The following is a 15,280-nucleotide window of genomic DNA, read 5'->3' as shown; positions in this document are numbered from 1 at the left end:
ATCTGTTACGGCTACAAATCAGATCAACATTTTTTCGCCACATACAAAATGATTGGTTTCAGGGATTTCAGCTGTTGAGACTAAGTCGGCCATCACGCAGCAATTGGAGCCCAAAGTACAGCTTTTGTTAACGTCGTGTGAATCCCCCCCCCCCCCCACCACACGTGAAAAACACAACATGCAGAAGGAGTGTAATTATGGAAAAAAAAAAAAGATTTAATCAAATCCTCACGTGTTACTTTGATTTTTTTTTTTCCTCTTTTGAAGTGGATGTGACTTTAGCGGATTAAAAAACTTCAACCACGTTCTTCAACCCACAATGCCGACAAAAATCTGGGCAGTGTTTCATATTCAGCTGTGACAGTTCACTCGAATTTCTTTATTTTAATGCGCATATGTTGGAATCAATTTGCTCGATAGTATGAAAATAAAGTCTGTTTATGATACAATAATGAGTTTAACTTAATCACATGAACTTGTTCCTTTAATATACAGTCCGTGGTCATATTACAGTCAAATATTGGATGTAATTTGGGAGTGCATGACAATAAAGTGCCACCAGCTGTTTATATCTGCACTCATTGTCCATCCGAGTTGGAAAGGCAGAAAAGTAATGTTAATACGCACCAGACAAGGGTTCATTGATTGAATATAAGTCCATATGGGCTCTGAGAGTTTTTCCAGACTCGAACCTGCAAGACTTTATGAGCCTCGGGGCGACGGTCGACAGGAAAACATGCCCCTAAATTAGCTTGTAGCGTAGTATTTCTGTCGGGGAGCTCAGGTTAACCTCCAACCATCTGGCCTGACCACGGCTGCAGATAAAGACGAGCCTGCAATTTTTTTTTAAAAAATTTTTTTTACCCGATTTTATTTTCCAGATTCGTTACAACCTTTAAATTTGTTTTTATTTCGGCTGTGGTCGAAAAAAATACTCAGATCTCAGTAAATTCAGCAGTACAGTGTTTTTAAACAGGTTCCTTTCAGAGTTAAAAAAAAAAAATGGGATTAGATTACTTTAATGTAGTATTTTTATCTTTGAATCCGAGCCCCTCGTTGGCAAAAAGAATAGCATGTGCATTGACCGGGCAAAAATTGCAGGCCAATTTTGTGGTTGCCAGCTGAAGCGATCTCGCTTATTACCGAAACAATTTGTTGTCCCATTTAGTTAATTTGACCCAAAATGATGGGAAATTAAAGTTCACGTTAAAAAGAAAAATGCCAAATCTTTCCCCTGTGAACTATTAGTGGGCATCTAACAGAGAACACATCTGACAAATTTGCACAATATGTCATTTTAATGTTTAATTGTTGATCAATTTTGTGATTTTGTTTTGTTTCATTTTGGTTCTTGTGTAATTTTAATGTTATTAATAAATAGATTTTAAGCCATTAAAAACAGTTCACAAGGGAAAAAAAAAACAAAGCATGCACTTCTATTCGCAGTAATAAGTATTAACTGCCTGTGTACGTGGAATAAAATGTTATGCAAGTGGCTGTTTATCCCAGAATGACTTCTTCGACTTACTCAATAGTTAAACTGTCACTGTTTGCCAGCAAAGAAAACACCGACACAGTCCAGACAAAACTCGCTCCAACTATACAAACATTCAACGCCGCAACTCGAGTCACGATTGGCTGGCTGGTCCACATTAGGCGTTATCCAATCACGTCCTCCCGTCGGGGGCGGGGCGGAGAGGGGTGGGGAGGGCGGGGCCTGCTCCAGCCAATGAGAATCCAGAGTCCACTCGGGGATCGAACCGCCCTCTTCGTGTAAACTCGTGCGAATGTGGCTCCGACGATAAAAGCCGAGCCGCGATGCGTCCGTCCCTCCCTCTCCGCCTCGATCCATCGGCCAGGCTGCCGCTGCACCTCGACCTTTCTCCCCCCCCCTCCCGAACCGAACCGAACCGAACCACGAGAGAACCATGTCCGAGAAGCTTCCCTTCAAAGTCGGTGAGTTTATTTCGGTTTGCCGTAAAGTCCCGTCAAAGTCCGCCAGCTTTGAGCGGACGTTTTAAGTTTTGCGGTAACGTTGCGTGTCCGGGAGACGGCTCCTACAAACACCCGAATTTAACCCAAAAAGATGTCCGGTACACACAACTAGTGCGCGCAGATGTTCGGGGCCGGTTTGGGTCTTTCTTCTGGTGTTTTAAAGCTTCATTCCGGGCTAATATTGGTGCTAATTTGCTAGCATGTGACCAAATCGCGCGACGTTGTTTTTTGCCATCTTTAGCTCGCCGCGTTAGCTTCTCTCGTTGCGATATTAATCTGTAATGTTTGTAAGATTTTAACGGTTTTTTTTCCTCCACGTTTGTAGTTTGCAAGACTTTTATTCAATTTCTGAGAATGAATCGACATGTAACCCCCGAACTAGCGCCGAGCGTGGTGTTTTTTTTTGTTGGTCGCTGTCCTTATAAGGCCTCTGGGTGTTGTAGTTTACCGGCTGGAGCTCCAGCTGGCTCCGACTCGTTAGGCGAACTCAATTTCCCGTGATGCCTTGCGCCGCTCGCCGCCAGTTTCTGCGTGAGTGACAGGAACAGGGTTGAGGATTAAACTGCCGCTGTACGCAATTTACAAAATCCGTAATGAGGGACTTGCACGTGGTGTTTTTTTGTTTTTTGCTGAGAGAGCCGAATATTTATCATTTAAATATGAATTAAATTAACATATTTGTTTTTATTTTGATTAAATTTAGCTCCAAAAGCTGGGGGGAAAAAAAACAACAACACGTGAAGGGAAAATAAGTGGAACTTAACATGTGGTGTTACTAATTTCTAATTGGAGATGTGATATGATTAACTAAAAATAAAAAGGCAAAACTATATAGAAAGTGTTATTTTTTTATAATGATAATTTAAACGTAATTGTGCACCATTACCTGCTGGTCTGTCTGAGCCTGTCTGAAAAAAAAAGTAGTTGTGCAATGTCCTGCCAACAGGTCTCTCTGGGGCAAAGTATTCACAATCTCCAAGGACTGCTTGCAATCAAGAGGTCAAGAGTTCAACTCCCTGACCACATCTGTCAGGCTTCGACCGGTTCATTCCTGCAGTGTCGCTTATTTACTGCAAGCGGTGCAGCTAAGATTGTATGTGATATGTCTGTAATACAGAGAATCAGTTTAGTTGGGAAAAAAATGTGCATTTCTTTTTGAAAGTATGGTGAGAATAATAGAGACAAGCCAGGTTTTAAAAAAATAAATAAAAATAAAATAAAAAAAATCTTTACTACGCTCTCCAATCCTGTAAAAATGTTCTGCACTTTCCAGTGAAGTTACAAAACACACAGAACAAGTACGTCGGCCGTTCCTGCATGGACGCAGCGACTGCAGAAACCGGTCGGCTCACAAAATTCTCTAACACTTGTATCGTAAAAAAAAACGGCACAAAAAAATACCACGACACGTCATTGAATCGTCTCATTCAAGTCCTCCTGACTTTCTTTTTTTTTTAAAGCACAGCAGATCTGATTAGTTGTTTTTTTTCTTTTAACTGGATATTGTCACATGACATGTGTTTACAGATGTGCATTGTAAAGAAACTGTTCAGTATGAATAAAATAAGACTGAGAATAGACTAATAATGGTCTTTCTGCCCCCCCCCCCCCCCTCCCTCCCACTACAGCTGACATCAGCCTGGCTGAATGGGGACGCAAGGCCATCGACATCGCCGAGAACGAGATGCCGGGCCTCATGAAGATGAGGGAGCTGTACGGCCAGTCGAAGCCCCTGAAGGGCGCCCGCATCGCCGGCTGCCTCCACATGACCCTGCAGACCGCCGTGCTCATCGAGACCCTCACGGCCCTCGGAGCCGAGGTGACATTTACCGGCCGCTCGCTAACATTTTTACCCGACCGACGAATCCTCCTGACGTTCAGGGAATACAGTTTGTTTTCAGGTCTTATAAAAAAAAAAAAAAAAAATGTGTGCACCAGTTTTACTTTAAAAAAACAAATCTCGATTTCTTTTTTGGTTTAATTTAGTTTTCCATTAAACACACGTTGTGGATGTCGCCTGCTGCTTTGCCACTAATGTTGGTGCCACCTCCGATAAGCGACGTGCCCACCGCAGAGCGTTAATCACAGGGAATCAACACATTCACCGGGTGCCCGACATGTGACGTCCTGCACAAACCAGCCATTGTTGGCTCTCTAAGCTACTATAGCGTCGGCATTTTTTTATTCTTTTTTCTTTTCTTTTTTTTTTATCCTCGGCCAAATCTTTTAGTGGAAACCCAACAGAACCACCTCGGGGTGATTTAGGAAGTGCGGGTGGATTCTCCCGTGTTCGCTGTACTGAAAGCAGAAGTAATTACAGTAGTATAAAGTACTGAGACGGGGCTTTAACATATGTTTGTACATTTTACCACACAACGGAGTTAGTTTTTTGCTTTTTCATTATTCATGTAAACGGTTAAATATAGTAGATTTATTAAATATAAAAGAAGTAAATGTTCAAATTCCTCTTTCACAATAATGTGTGCCGATTAGTTAAGTTGCTTTTGTCGGAGAAGAAATAAAGTTCCTTTGGTGTTTTTTTTTTTTAAGTGCTGATTCAGCGACGCTTCTAATTGGCTGCTTTGCTTTTTCCTCTGAGCGCCTCAAGGCCAGTGGGTTGTTATCATGTTGTCTTAGCAGGACCGGTCTCGTCCTGCAGGAACGGGCACAGAACAAATAACGACCGCACTTCCTTTTATATAACCCCCCCCTCCCCGCGTCCTTTTGCATGTAGTGATTCTCTTAATTATGTGTTGCTTGATGAGCAACAGAGTTGGTGTTTTTTTTTTTTAAAGTTTTATTTGAAGTTTTAATGCTCGTGGTTTTTGGGAAAATTGGAAGTTTACTTGAAATTAACCCGGCGGCACCTCGATTATTGCCGACTCAACGTTTACATGAAGGCAGTCAAACGGTTCGATTTTCGGCTCATACGTTCCTTTTAACTGCAACACAGTTTTGGACACGAGATGGCAGCGTTGAGTGACCAAAAAAAAAGTTTTTCATTTATTTAAAAAAACAAAATAACACATTTTTAAAAAGTTTAATGTACTGTTAGGTTGATGGACTTGAAGGCTTTTGAATTTTTCCACAGATGGTCTTTGCCCTGTCGTTAATCGTATTCTGTTTTTCATGGCTGTTGATTTGTTTGGATCTTTTGAATTGAGTTTTTAAGACTTTAATTGATTTTGAATTCAATTATCTTAAAGACAAACGACGAGTAAAGATTTCTACACTCGTTCCTCTGCATGTTAACAATCGTCTTGGAAAAGAAAATGAAGTGTAATCAATGGCAGAAAGTTGTCACTTATTAACTGGTTATTTACTCACGGGTCGTAAAGTCCAGTTCCTGGCAATAAATGAACCTCCAGGTTACCGAGGTTCATGTAAACATCTATCGTCTTGTCTTTTTTTTTTTTTATGTCTGATTTACAGCTTTTAATTTGTCCTGACTTTCTTCTTCTTCTTCCATCTTCAGGTTCAGTGGTCGAGCTGTAACATCTTCTCCACTCAGGATCACGCCGCGTCCGCCATCGCCAAGTCCGGTGTCCCAGGTAACGTACTTGGTGTCGCTGAACGAGCGAGAGATCGAAGGGAAACGCTAAATATTGTTATTTATTTATTTATTTTTTACTGTACTTTTACTCTAAAATCTTATTACAGCAATTTATTTGACACTTTTTTTTTTTTTTTTTTTTTTAAACCAGTTTTGACCACATGAGTTGCGTGTGCTGCAGTAGACCTTAAGGGGAACATCGGTCTATATTTAGATGCCGCTTATTCAGCTGGTTTAAGGTGGAGCTCAGCTATGTGAATAAATGTTACTGAAAAATGACAAACTCGTGTCAAAAGAAGATCTCGGTGGGGGGAGGACCCTGGTCTACAACACTGAGTTATAAAAAAGTTCAGCACAACTGACGCAGGATTTTTATTTTTGGGAGATGCTAATTATACTCAAAATATGGGCTAATATATCAACTAGTTGGAAATATTTCCGGCGGGAGTCTCATCGGCGCCCCCTGTTGTCTCCACAGTGTACGCGTGGAAGGGCGAGACGGACGAGGAGTACGTGTGGTGCATCGAGCAGACGCTGTACTTCAAAGACGGGAAGCCGCTCAACCTGATCCTGGACGACGGAGGAGACCTCACCAACATGGTCCACCAGAAGTACCCCAAACTGCTGGCAGGTCGGTTTCTGAATGCAGAAAAAAAAATGATGATGATGATGATGCTGCGTAGCCTTCATTTAAATTAAATTCTGCACCGTGTACAGGAAGAGTAAAAAAATATACACTTTAGTGATTATAAAAAAAAATGTCCTCGGATATGTTATGGTTCATCTAATTGCGTTAAATGATTTTTTTTCCCCCTCGGCAGCGCATGAAATCCCATTATTATTATTATTATTATTATTATTTTATTATTGAATTATTAATGCCCCTGAGGCGTTGCAGCTCAACTGCGAGTGTTGCAGCTGCGTCACGAGGTGGCAGAGAGCGAGACGGGTGGTCGTCTGCACCGAGACTCTACGACACGCCGAGGACTCGGCGTGATTCTCACCACCGACACTTCAAACACAACCACACCGTTAAATCAACAAAAACACGTGGAGGCGATTCGCTCGTTTAATCTAAATCTCCCCCCAAAAAATAAAAAAATTCTTGACTACAAACACAAACAAGTAAAGATTTCTACACTCGTTTCTCTGCTTGTTAAAAACCGTCTCAGAAACCCAGTGACGTTTAATCAGTGGCAGAAAATGGTCAATTATTAACTTGTTATTTTCTCACTGGTCGTAAAAAGACAGTTCAATCACCCAAAGTTGTGCTTACATCCATAAAGCCCGTTTTTCTATCGCTCATTAAAACTATCCGAAGAGCCGTGGAGAGCTCAGTTTTGTAACTTGTTGTTTATTGTTGCCAGTTTGTGGCCACAGCTCGACATTAACACCGTAACTGCTCCGTGGTGCTTTCAGGTATCCGCGGCGTGTCCGAGGAGACGACCACAGGCGTCCACAACCTGTACAAGATGATGAAGAAGGGAGAGCTGAAGATCCCCGCCATCAACGTCAACGACTCCGTCACCAAGGTAACCGGTCGCCAGCTTTCATCCTGGATGAAGGAAAAAAATACAAATTTCTATCGAGGGGGAACTTCCTTTTACGAGAGCTCAAATGAAATGACTTTAAACTTGAATGACGTTTTTGACATCGAGGGACTTTTTCCCCCAAAGTGAAGGAAAAAAAAATATATATATATTTCTAGTATTTTCTATAAAGTCTTCATTTATTATTTTTTTTTGGTCCCCTCCAGAGTAAGTTCGACAACCTGTACGGCTGCAGGGAGAGTCTGATCGACGGCATCAAGCGCGCCACCGACGTGATGATCGCCGGCAAGGTCGCCGTGGTTGCCGGGTACGGCGACGTGGGCAAAGGCTGCGTTCAGGCTCTGCGGGGGTTCGGCGCCCGCGTCATCGTCACGGAGATCGACCCCATCAACGCCCTGCAGGCCGCCATGGAGGGTAAGCTGGAGGACCGGGACCCACTAATTCATAACCCAGTTACATTGACTTCAATACTGGTTCTTGAATGATGCTTTTCTTATTTTATTTTATTTTATATAAAAATTGTATTTAAAAAAAATCAACTTAACGAAAAATAAAATGACATGCAATGGTGCAAATCTCCAGCTTTCATGCACTTCGGAGGGGGAGAGTAACCCGGGTTGTTTTCTGCACTTAACAAAAAAAAAGTCCACTAAATTCCTTTTAACGCAAGTTATTGGTAGATGCTACAACTTTACCGACGTTCCCTAAACGCCTCACATGAAGCCTTCGGGGTTACAGAAGCTTAACAACTCAGACGTGGACAAAAATTAGTTTTAAAAGAGTGTAAATGTAAATTTGATGCGAAGGAAATTCAAGTGAAGAACATTTCAGATTTACGGAGTGATTTTGATCTGTTTTGAGATCTTATGAGATTTACGTCAAACTAAAATATGTTGCTTATGGATGTAGCCTGGATATTCAAAATTGGTATCAAATGACCCAAAACATTTTTTTTTTTTTTTATCCCAGAAGCAATTAATTCTCAACCATTCGAAGTAACAAAGTGGTTTAAAAAAAACCCCACACATTTAGATGTTGTCACCGTATTAAGCCCCTCCCCCTTTCTCGGCTGCCCTGCAGGTTACGAGGTCACCACCATGGACGAGGCTTGCAAGGAAGGAAACATCTTTGTCACGACAACCGGCTGTGAAGACATCATCATGGGACAGTAAGTTTCACCATGTTGTTGTTGTTGTTGTTGATTTTTACCAGAACTGAACCGTAAAGCTTCAGAAGTTTCAGTCTGTTTTGTGTGTTTTTGGAACGACATTTATTGTGTGTGTGTGTGTGTGTGTGTGTGTGTGTGTGTGTGTGTGTGTGTGTGTGTGTGTGTGTGTGTGTGTGTGTGTGTGTGTGTCTCTCTCTCTCCAGTCACTTCGAGTGCATGAAGGACGACGCCATCGTTTGCAACATCGGACACTTTGACTGCGAGATCGACGTCAGCTGGCTGAACAAGAACGCCGCCGAGAAGATCGACGTGAAGCCGCAGGTGGGACGACGTCACGCTAATAAATAAAAATCTAATAAAATGTACATTTTTTAAATTTTATACACCAGAACTTTTAGATGGATGAAATATAGTAATGAGCTTCAGACACGTGAGAACACGATCACCTCTTTTCTCATCAGGCTCCAGCTTTTTTTTTTTTTTTTTTTTTTTTTTAAATATAAAAAAAACAATATGACATGAATCTCGTTATTGCATGTTGACGGTTTGTACTTTTCTCCTCTTCGTCTTCCTCCTCTTCCTCAGGTGGATCGCTACCGCCTGAAGAACGGCCGTCACATCATCATCCTGGCCGAGGGCCGGCTGGTGAACCTCGGCTGTGCCATGGGACACCCGTCCTTCGTCATGAGCAACTCCTTCACAAACCAGGTGCTGCTTTTTGTCTTTTATTTTTTTATTTATGTAATTTTGAAGGGGGGTCTTGAAATGAATTGGGAATTAAAAAAAAAAAAAAATTTTTTTATAAGAGCAATATTGGGATGTCATTTTAGGGCCGTGACTGTGAGCCAGATTATGAAAGAGATGGTTCAACTTTCTTGTAATTTTTATTTTTTTTAAACGATAGCAAATCACAAAGTCTTACAGATTTTTTCACCTTGAAATATAAAAATAACTTGCCGTATATATTAATTTTTTTTTTGCATTCAGTCTGCTTTGTTAACCGACATGTTGTTTGCTGCAGGTGCTGGCTCAGATTGAGTTGTGGACAAACACCGCCAAATATCCCCTGGGAGTCTATTTCTTACCCAAGAAGGTCAGAAACTACACACACACACACACACACACACACACACACACACACACACACACACACACACACACACACACACACACACACACACACACACACACACACATATTCTATTCATATTCTATTTAAACTGTGTTTACAGGAATAGAAAATAAGATTAGAAGGTTACTGAAATCAGACTTTGTTGATTTGGGTTTGAATAATTGATCAAATCTCAGATCTGACCCCTGAAGGCAAAAAATATTGGCTTTTTTTTTCAGTGAGTGGTGAAAGAAAAAGGAAAAATTGTTGAAAAAAAAAAATCGTGTTAATATTTGCAGCATCAGATGCCCGAAACACAATAAAGTGAAAGTAAAAAAAAAGCCGTCGGTTAAAGAGTAAACAATCTGATGATACATTTTTTGTTGTTGTTTTTTTCTGAACAGCTGGACGAGCAGGTGGCCGCCGCCCACCTGGACAAACTGGGCGTGAAGCTCACCAAGCTGTCAGACAAGCAGGCCAAGTACCTCGGCCTGCCCACCGAAGGGCCCTTCAAACCGGACCACTACCGCTACTGAGCCCCTCCCCCACCCCGCCCCCCTCTCGCCAGCCCGAGGAGGAAGAGGAGACGAAGAGGTGTGGCCAGAACGGTGAAGGTGTTGTTGTTTTTTTTGGGTCGGTGGGAAGCACACGGAGAGTTTAACCAGGTTGCACTCTGGGTGTTTTTTTTTTTGGGGGGGACTTCTGAATCTCAGTGAATCAGGGACATAGAGACTTCAATGCTTCTTTCTTTTTTCAACCCCTTTAAATAATCTTTTATATCAAAAATGCTGAAGACATTTTACTTCATAACAAGCGATCGGCGGTTCGGAACCAACGTGAGATCACGACCTCCCAAAAAAAAAAAAAAAAAAACACGCTCCCGCCAGCCGCCTGTTTTGCGGACGTGCAACGAGGAAGGTAACCATAGCGACCTTTTTCGTACCTTCCCAGACGAGTCAACCCCTTTTTTAATTTTTTTTTTTTTTTCCATTTCAACTTTTCAAGCATCGTTACGTCGTTCCTCGACAACCTCGTCCGTCTCTCTTTCTCATCGACGTGCTTCTGGGGGGAAAAACCCGACCGTCGACTGTCACCGTGGCTGCTTTTATTTGTTTGTTTGTTTTTTAAAGAAAAAAAAGTTCCTCGTTGTTGTCGTCATTCCCGCTCCGTTTTATGGATTTAAAAACACCCCCGATACTTCTCCCGTCTAAACTTCTCCCTCGGTCTCGTTAGCGACGGTTTCTTTCTTTCCTTTTTCTTTCTGTATCCAGATGAACGGATTCAAGCGGTTTGGCGTACGGCGGCCTTCCTTCGCCGTGTACGTGTTCACATTAACGCTTAATAATAAATACATAAAAAACAACTGTACTTGAATAGCGAGAGCACTGGAGGAGAAGTGCTTACCGGGTGAGACGCCGCCAAAGTAACCACCAAAGGTTTTTTTTGCCTGATATCTTAAAAGTCGTCGTCTTTTTTTTTTTTTTCTTCTTTTTTTAAAAATTTTAATCGTGATTTTATTTCATTTTGACATGAAGGGCCAAAAACGTGCAAAAAACAAAAAAAACACCCCCCCATCTCCGTTTCCCCAATTCTTTTCATCACTCGCTGTAAGCCAATCAGGTTTCATCGGATGCCTCGGTCGTCATGGCGACGTGTAAAAAGCGTCCGTCTCTTGGGTTTTTCCTCAAACGCTCGCGGCCTGAAGTTCAGAGTTCAACTGATTGTTCGTGATGGATTTGATGTCGAATGTGACGATGAGGGGGGGGGAAGAAATAAAATCAAATCATGTTGACTCTGGATTGTTTCTCATCATGCACTTAATCTGATTCATGAATTAGGAAACGCTGGAAGAGATCGACAACACGCTGGAGATTTGTTTGTATTTTTCTGTTTCAAAACGAGAATCCACCTGTTGGAAAGACAATTTAACGAAGTTGTAATTTTAGAAGGACGATAATAAAGGTCTTCTAACTTTAACAGGCTTCTTATTTTAAAACACAAACTGATTTTTATTTATTTTTTCTGCCACATTTAAAGTGTAGAAATATATATATTTGTTTTAATATCACTTCTTTTTTGTGAGTTGCGAGCTGGTGGAGTGTTAGTGCCACCAAATGGTTATCTGATTGAAAGTAAATGGGTTTTTTTGGTGTTGGTTGGGCTGCAACTGTTGTTGCCGACCACCAGGTGGCGCCTCGTGCCACAGTTTGCCTTTTTACTGTCGCAACGTGGAGTCACATCATTTCCAGGTTGATCATCTGCTGTCTGTCCACTTTGAAATGATAATTTGGGAACCGACAACCTTCACTTACACGGTTGTTTATGTCGAAGTATTTAGATTTCCCAGTTTGCTTGTTTGCCATAAACCATTACCAGCAACTTGTCCACACTCCTCTGGAGAATAAGCTTTTAGTTTCCTCTGGTAGTTATGATACAACATCCACATCCTGATGCAGCTTATCTCATTTAAATGGAGCGAGTTGAGGACATCCTGAACAAAAGTCTGCTCATTAAATGTCCTCTTGTCTCCGGAGAGCTCCTCGATCCACCGGGTGCTTGAAGACACCCGATTATTATCGTGTCCTTAAAGGTTTATGTCATTTCAGTTATTGGAAATCTTGCACAGCACCCCCCCCCCCCCGCCGATAAGCTCGTCCTCCGGCCGTCAATCACGGTTTTCTATTTTATTAATGAAAAGAGTTCGCCGACAAACCAGGAGCCAGATGTGAGAGCTGCAGATGTGGAAGCAGTTCGAGTCGCTTGCAGTACTGATCGGATGAAAGCGGGGTGGGATGGAAGGACCTTTTTAAAGACGGGATTCAGATAAGGTTCGCTGCAAACTGGAAAAACGCCGCCTTCATGTCGCTACGTTCATCGACTACATGTCCGTCCGTCCTGTAAAACGTCCCTCCAGTCGTTACGCCTCTTTAGTTGTTTTGTTTTTTTTGCGAGTCACATTTTCCTCCTCCAAATCGAAGCTTTAACGTCAGATGGTTGCGATGTGCAGATTTTACGGTACAAGGAAAAAAACAAACCATGGTGAAATCAGTGGAGACTAATATACAGAGTGAAGTGTTACTGGAGGATTCCACTAGAGGGCGCACCAGAGAAACAACGATATATATAATTAGAACAATTTAACACTTGTTGCAAACTCCGATTTCTCCAAGAATATTCACAGTGAAGTAAATAAAAAGAAAAACGTTAACCGCTTTCGCTTATTTTGATTTTAGAAACACAGCGATGCCCACACTGCGGTTCTTGGGACTACCGGTTGTACGCGACGCGTCACCTCGAAGGCCTTTTGAATTTTACTTCAACTAACCGTAGTCCAGAAATACGTTCCTTTTATTACAGACAACACTTATTAAATTTAAACATAATCAGTTAAGTAGTTTAGAAATGTTTTTTCTGTTCTCGGCCACCGGGGGGACGTTACCTACGACTTCCTCCTGTTTGATTGACGTTCAGCTTAAACTCTACAAGGTCCAGCTGGTTTTCTTTGTTGTTTTTTTAAGCGGTCACAAACTCCTCTATTTAAAAAAAATAAAACCGTTTGTACCTTTTTTTAACAGTTCTACTTTTCATAGACACGACTCCACCGCATCTTTAAAAATAATGTTTGGACAGGACGTATCATGCATTTGAGAGGAGGCTGTTTGCCTTCAGTAGCACGTATTGAGCTTGTGAGGTTTAAGTGACAAAGACAGGACGAGTATTGAAAAGTCCACAATATTACTGTTTGTTTATTTTTTACAAAAATATATAGAATAAAACCCGGATAGATAGATACTTTATTAATCCCTCAGAGGGACATTTTTACGTTCCAGCAGCATATACAGGGCAAAAATATAGAATATATATAAAAAAAAAAAATCCACATTCTATACAATAAAATAGAATAATATTAAATAAACTGAACTAAACTAGATGCTTGGTTTTCTGTTAAAGAACCTTCACGGCAGCCAAAATAAAACACAGAAACATGGACAAGATGATTATTGTCGGTAATTCTGCTTAACATTACAAAAAGCTCTGGTTTTACATAGAAACATAAAATAATCGAACCTGTGTGACCTTGACTTCACCTGTAGCTGTCAGTGAACTCATTTCGCCAGCAGGTGGCAGTATATTAATACTAATATCTTGTTCACTGATCTGCCGCAACACCGACAGGTGAAGCGTTTAAGTCGTAGTCGTCTTGACTTTTTAGAGGTGTTCCTAATATTTTGCCCTTCCTATTAAGATGAAGTGGGTGGAACATTTCTCAGTGTAATCCAGTGCAATTCAACAGTATTGCGAACTACTAGTCTCCAAAATGATCATTAAAATAAATCAACAGCTGAATAAAAAACACATATTGCGCATATTTACTTATTTATAGACTTTATGTTCTAGCTGTTGAAGATATTGAGATGAGTTGACTGACACGAGAATAAAACTTGTGTTTGGATGAATGTTGTGGAAATGTTGGTAAAGAGACATTAAATAACGATGGAAGAGGTTTAAGTTTAACATTAACAGTGTCTATCAAAACCGAGGCAAATTTTTGAATGGAGAAGCAGCTATTATTATGAAGGTGAAGAAAGTTGATTGAAACCTTTTGTGACCTTTTTATTACTCACAAAATGTCCCTCAGGTTAATTTCAAAACGGTTTTGACAATATTGATCTATTAAGGGAACAGAGAGTTCAAAGTAGAAGAAAATCTCGTTTTGCCGTCCAGTCGCAGAAAGACCCTGGAGTATAAACCGCTCCACAAAAGAGACAAAATATGCAACAGCGATGCCAATGTATTAATATCAATAATAAATTATCATGACAACCGAGAACAATAGTCACAACATTATCACGACTCTGAAACGTAATGAAAGTGACAAGAAGAATCTTTGACTTCATTATGCATCGTGTCCTTTTTTTGGTCTCCCGCAAACTATTTGTAATATTTATGTTGAGCTGTCTGGATATTTTAGACCTCCATGTTTTTTCATGCACTGCTCAATTTAGAGATTTTGGGCTTTTTTTCTTCTTTGCTTCGATGCCATGTGACCTTTCAGACTGGTGGGAAGAAAACATCCCAAATTGACAAAGTTAGCTAACATATCAGGCCATGAAGTGACAAGTGGATTTCTCATTCATCGCCTGATTTATGTCACATTTTATCTTCATAAACAAGAATTGATCCTTTTTATAAATGTGTATTTATGGAGTAACTAAGAGGTATCCACCAATCTCTGGCTCTAATATTTTAACAAAATAAAACGAGGCTTTTGAACCTGAATGTTCAGATATCTGTTCTGAAAGTTCATGCAAAATCTAAAATGCTTGAAATACAAAAATGAAGTAAAAAGCTCCATGGTTACAGTGGGACAAAAAAAGTATTTAGTCAGCCACCAATTGTGAAAGTTCTCCCACTTAAAAAGATGAGAGACGCCTGTAATTTTCATCATCGGTACACTTCAACTATGAGAGACAGAATGGGGAAAAAAATTCCTGAAAATCACGTCGGATTTTTAAAGAATATATTTTCAAATTATGGTGGAAAATAAGTATTTGTTCAATAACAAAAGTTCATCTCAATACTTTGTTCTATACTCTTTGTTGGCAATGACAGAGGTCAAACGTTTTCTGTAAGTCTTCACAAGCTTTTCACACCCTGTTGCTGGTATTTTGGCCCATTCCTCCATGCAGATCTCTGCAGCAGTGATGTTTTGGGGCTGTCGCTGGGCAACACGGACTTTCAACTCCCTCCACAGATTTTCTTTGGGGTTGAGATCTGGAGACCGGCTCGGCCACTCCAGGACCTTGAAATGCTTCTTACGAAACCACTCCTTCGTTGCCCGGCCGGTGTGTTTGGGATCATCGTCACGCTGAAAGACCCAGCCACGTTTCCTCTTCAATGCC

The 15,280-nt window shown here is 41.0% G+C and overlaps 1 protein-coding gene and 1 non-coding gene across 2 annotated transcripts; both read left to right on the top strand.

Annotated features, from left to right (window-relative positions):
- The first annotated feature begins 1,806 nt into the window (after positions 1 to 1,806).
- ahcy (adenosylhomocysteinase) lies at positions 1,807 to 10,069 on the top strand. Its single transcript, XM_069712672.1, has 11 exons — positions 1,807 to 1,956; positions 3,624 to 3,814; positions 5,471 to 5,546; positions 6,027 to 6,179; positions 6,968 to 7,080; positions 7,305 to 7,512; positions 8,179 to 8,266; positions 8,470 to 8,587; positions 8,852 to 8,974; positions 9,288 to 9,359; positions 9,782 to 10,069. The coding sequence occupies exons 1-11, from the start codon at positions 1,929 to 1,931 to the stop codon at positions 9,911 to 9,913; spliced, it is 1,302 nt and encodes a 433-aa protein (XP_069568773.1). The 5' UTR covers positions 1,807 to 1,928; the 3' UTR covers positions 9,914 to 10,069.
- Positions 6,426 to 6,562, top strand: LOC138629196 (small nucleolar RNA SNORA17). Its single transcript, XR_011311522.1, has one exon. It is a non-coding gene; the product is annotated as a small nucleolar RNA SNORA17 (small nucleolar RNA).
- Positions 10,070 to 15,280: the final 5,211 nt, after the last annotated feature.

The sequence above is a fragment of the Brachyistius frenatus genome, unplaced genomic scaffold, assembly GCF_029030835.1.
Source record: "Brachyistius frenatus isolate BFR_SWC_R1_liver_20210118 unplaced genomic scaffold, ASM2903083v1 Contig_111, whole genome shotgun sequence".
NCBI lineage: Eukaryota > Metazoa > Chordata > Actinopteri > Embiotocidae > Brachyistius > Brachyistius frenatus.
The sequence above is the reverse complement of the archived record's forward strand: the minus strand, read 5'-3'. Positions and strand labels throughout refer to the sequence as shown.

Coding starts and splice junctions, on each gene's coding strand:
- ahcy (XM_069712672.1), top strand. CDS start 1,929: ATGTCCGAGAAGCTTCCCTTCAAAGTCG. Junction 5,547..6,026: donor CGCCAAGTCCGGTGTCCCAG/GTAACGTACTTG, acceptor TTGTCTCCACAG/TGTACGCGTGGAAGGGCGAG. Junction 9,360..9,781: donor TCTATTTCTTACCCAAGAAG/GTCAGAAACTAC, acceptor TTTTCTGAACAG/CTGGACGAGCAGGTGGCCGC.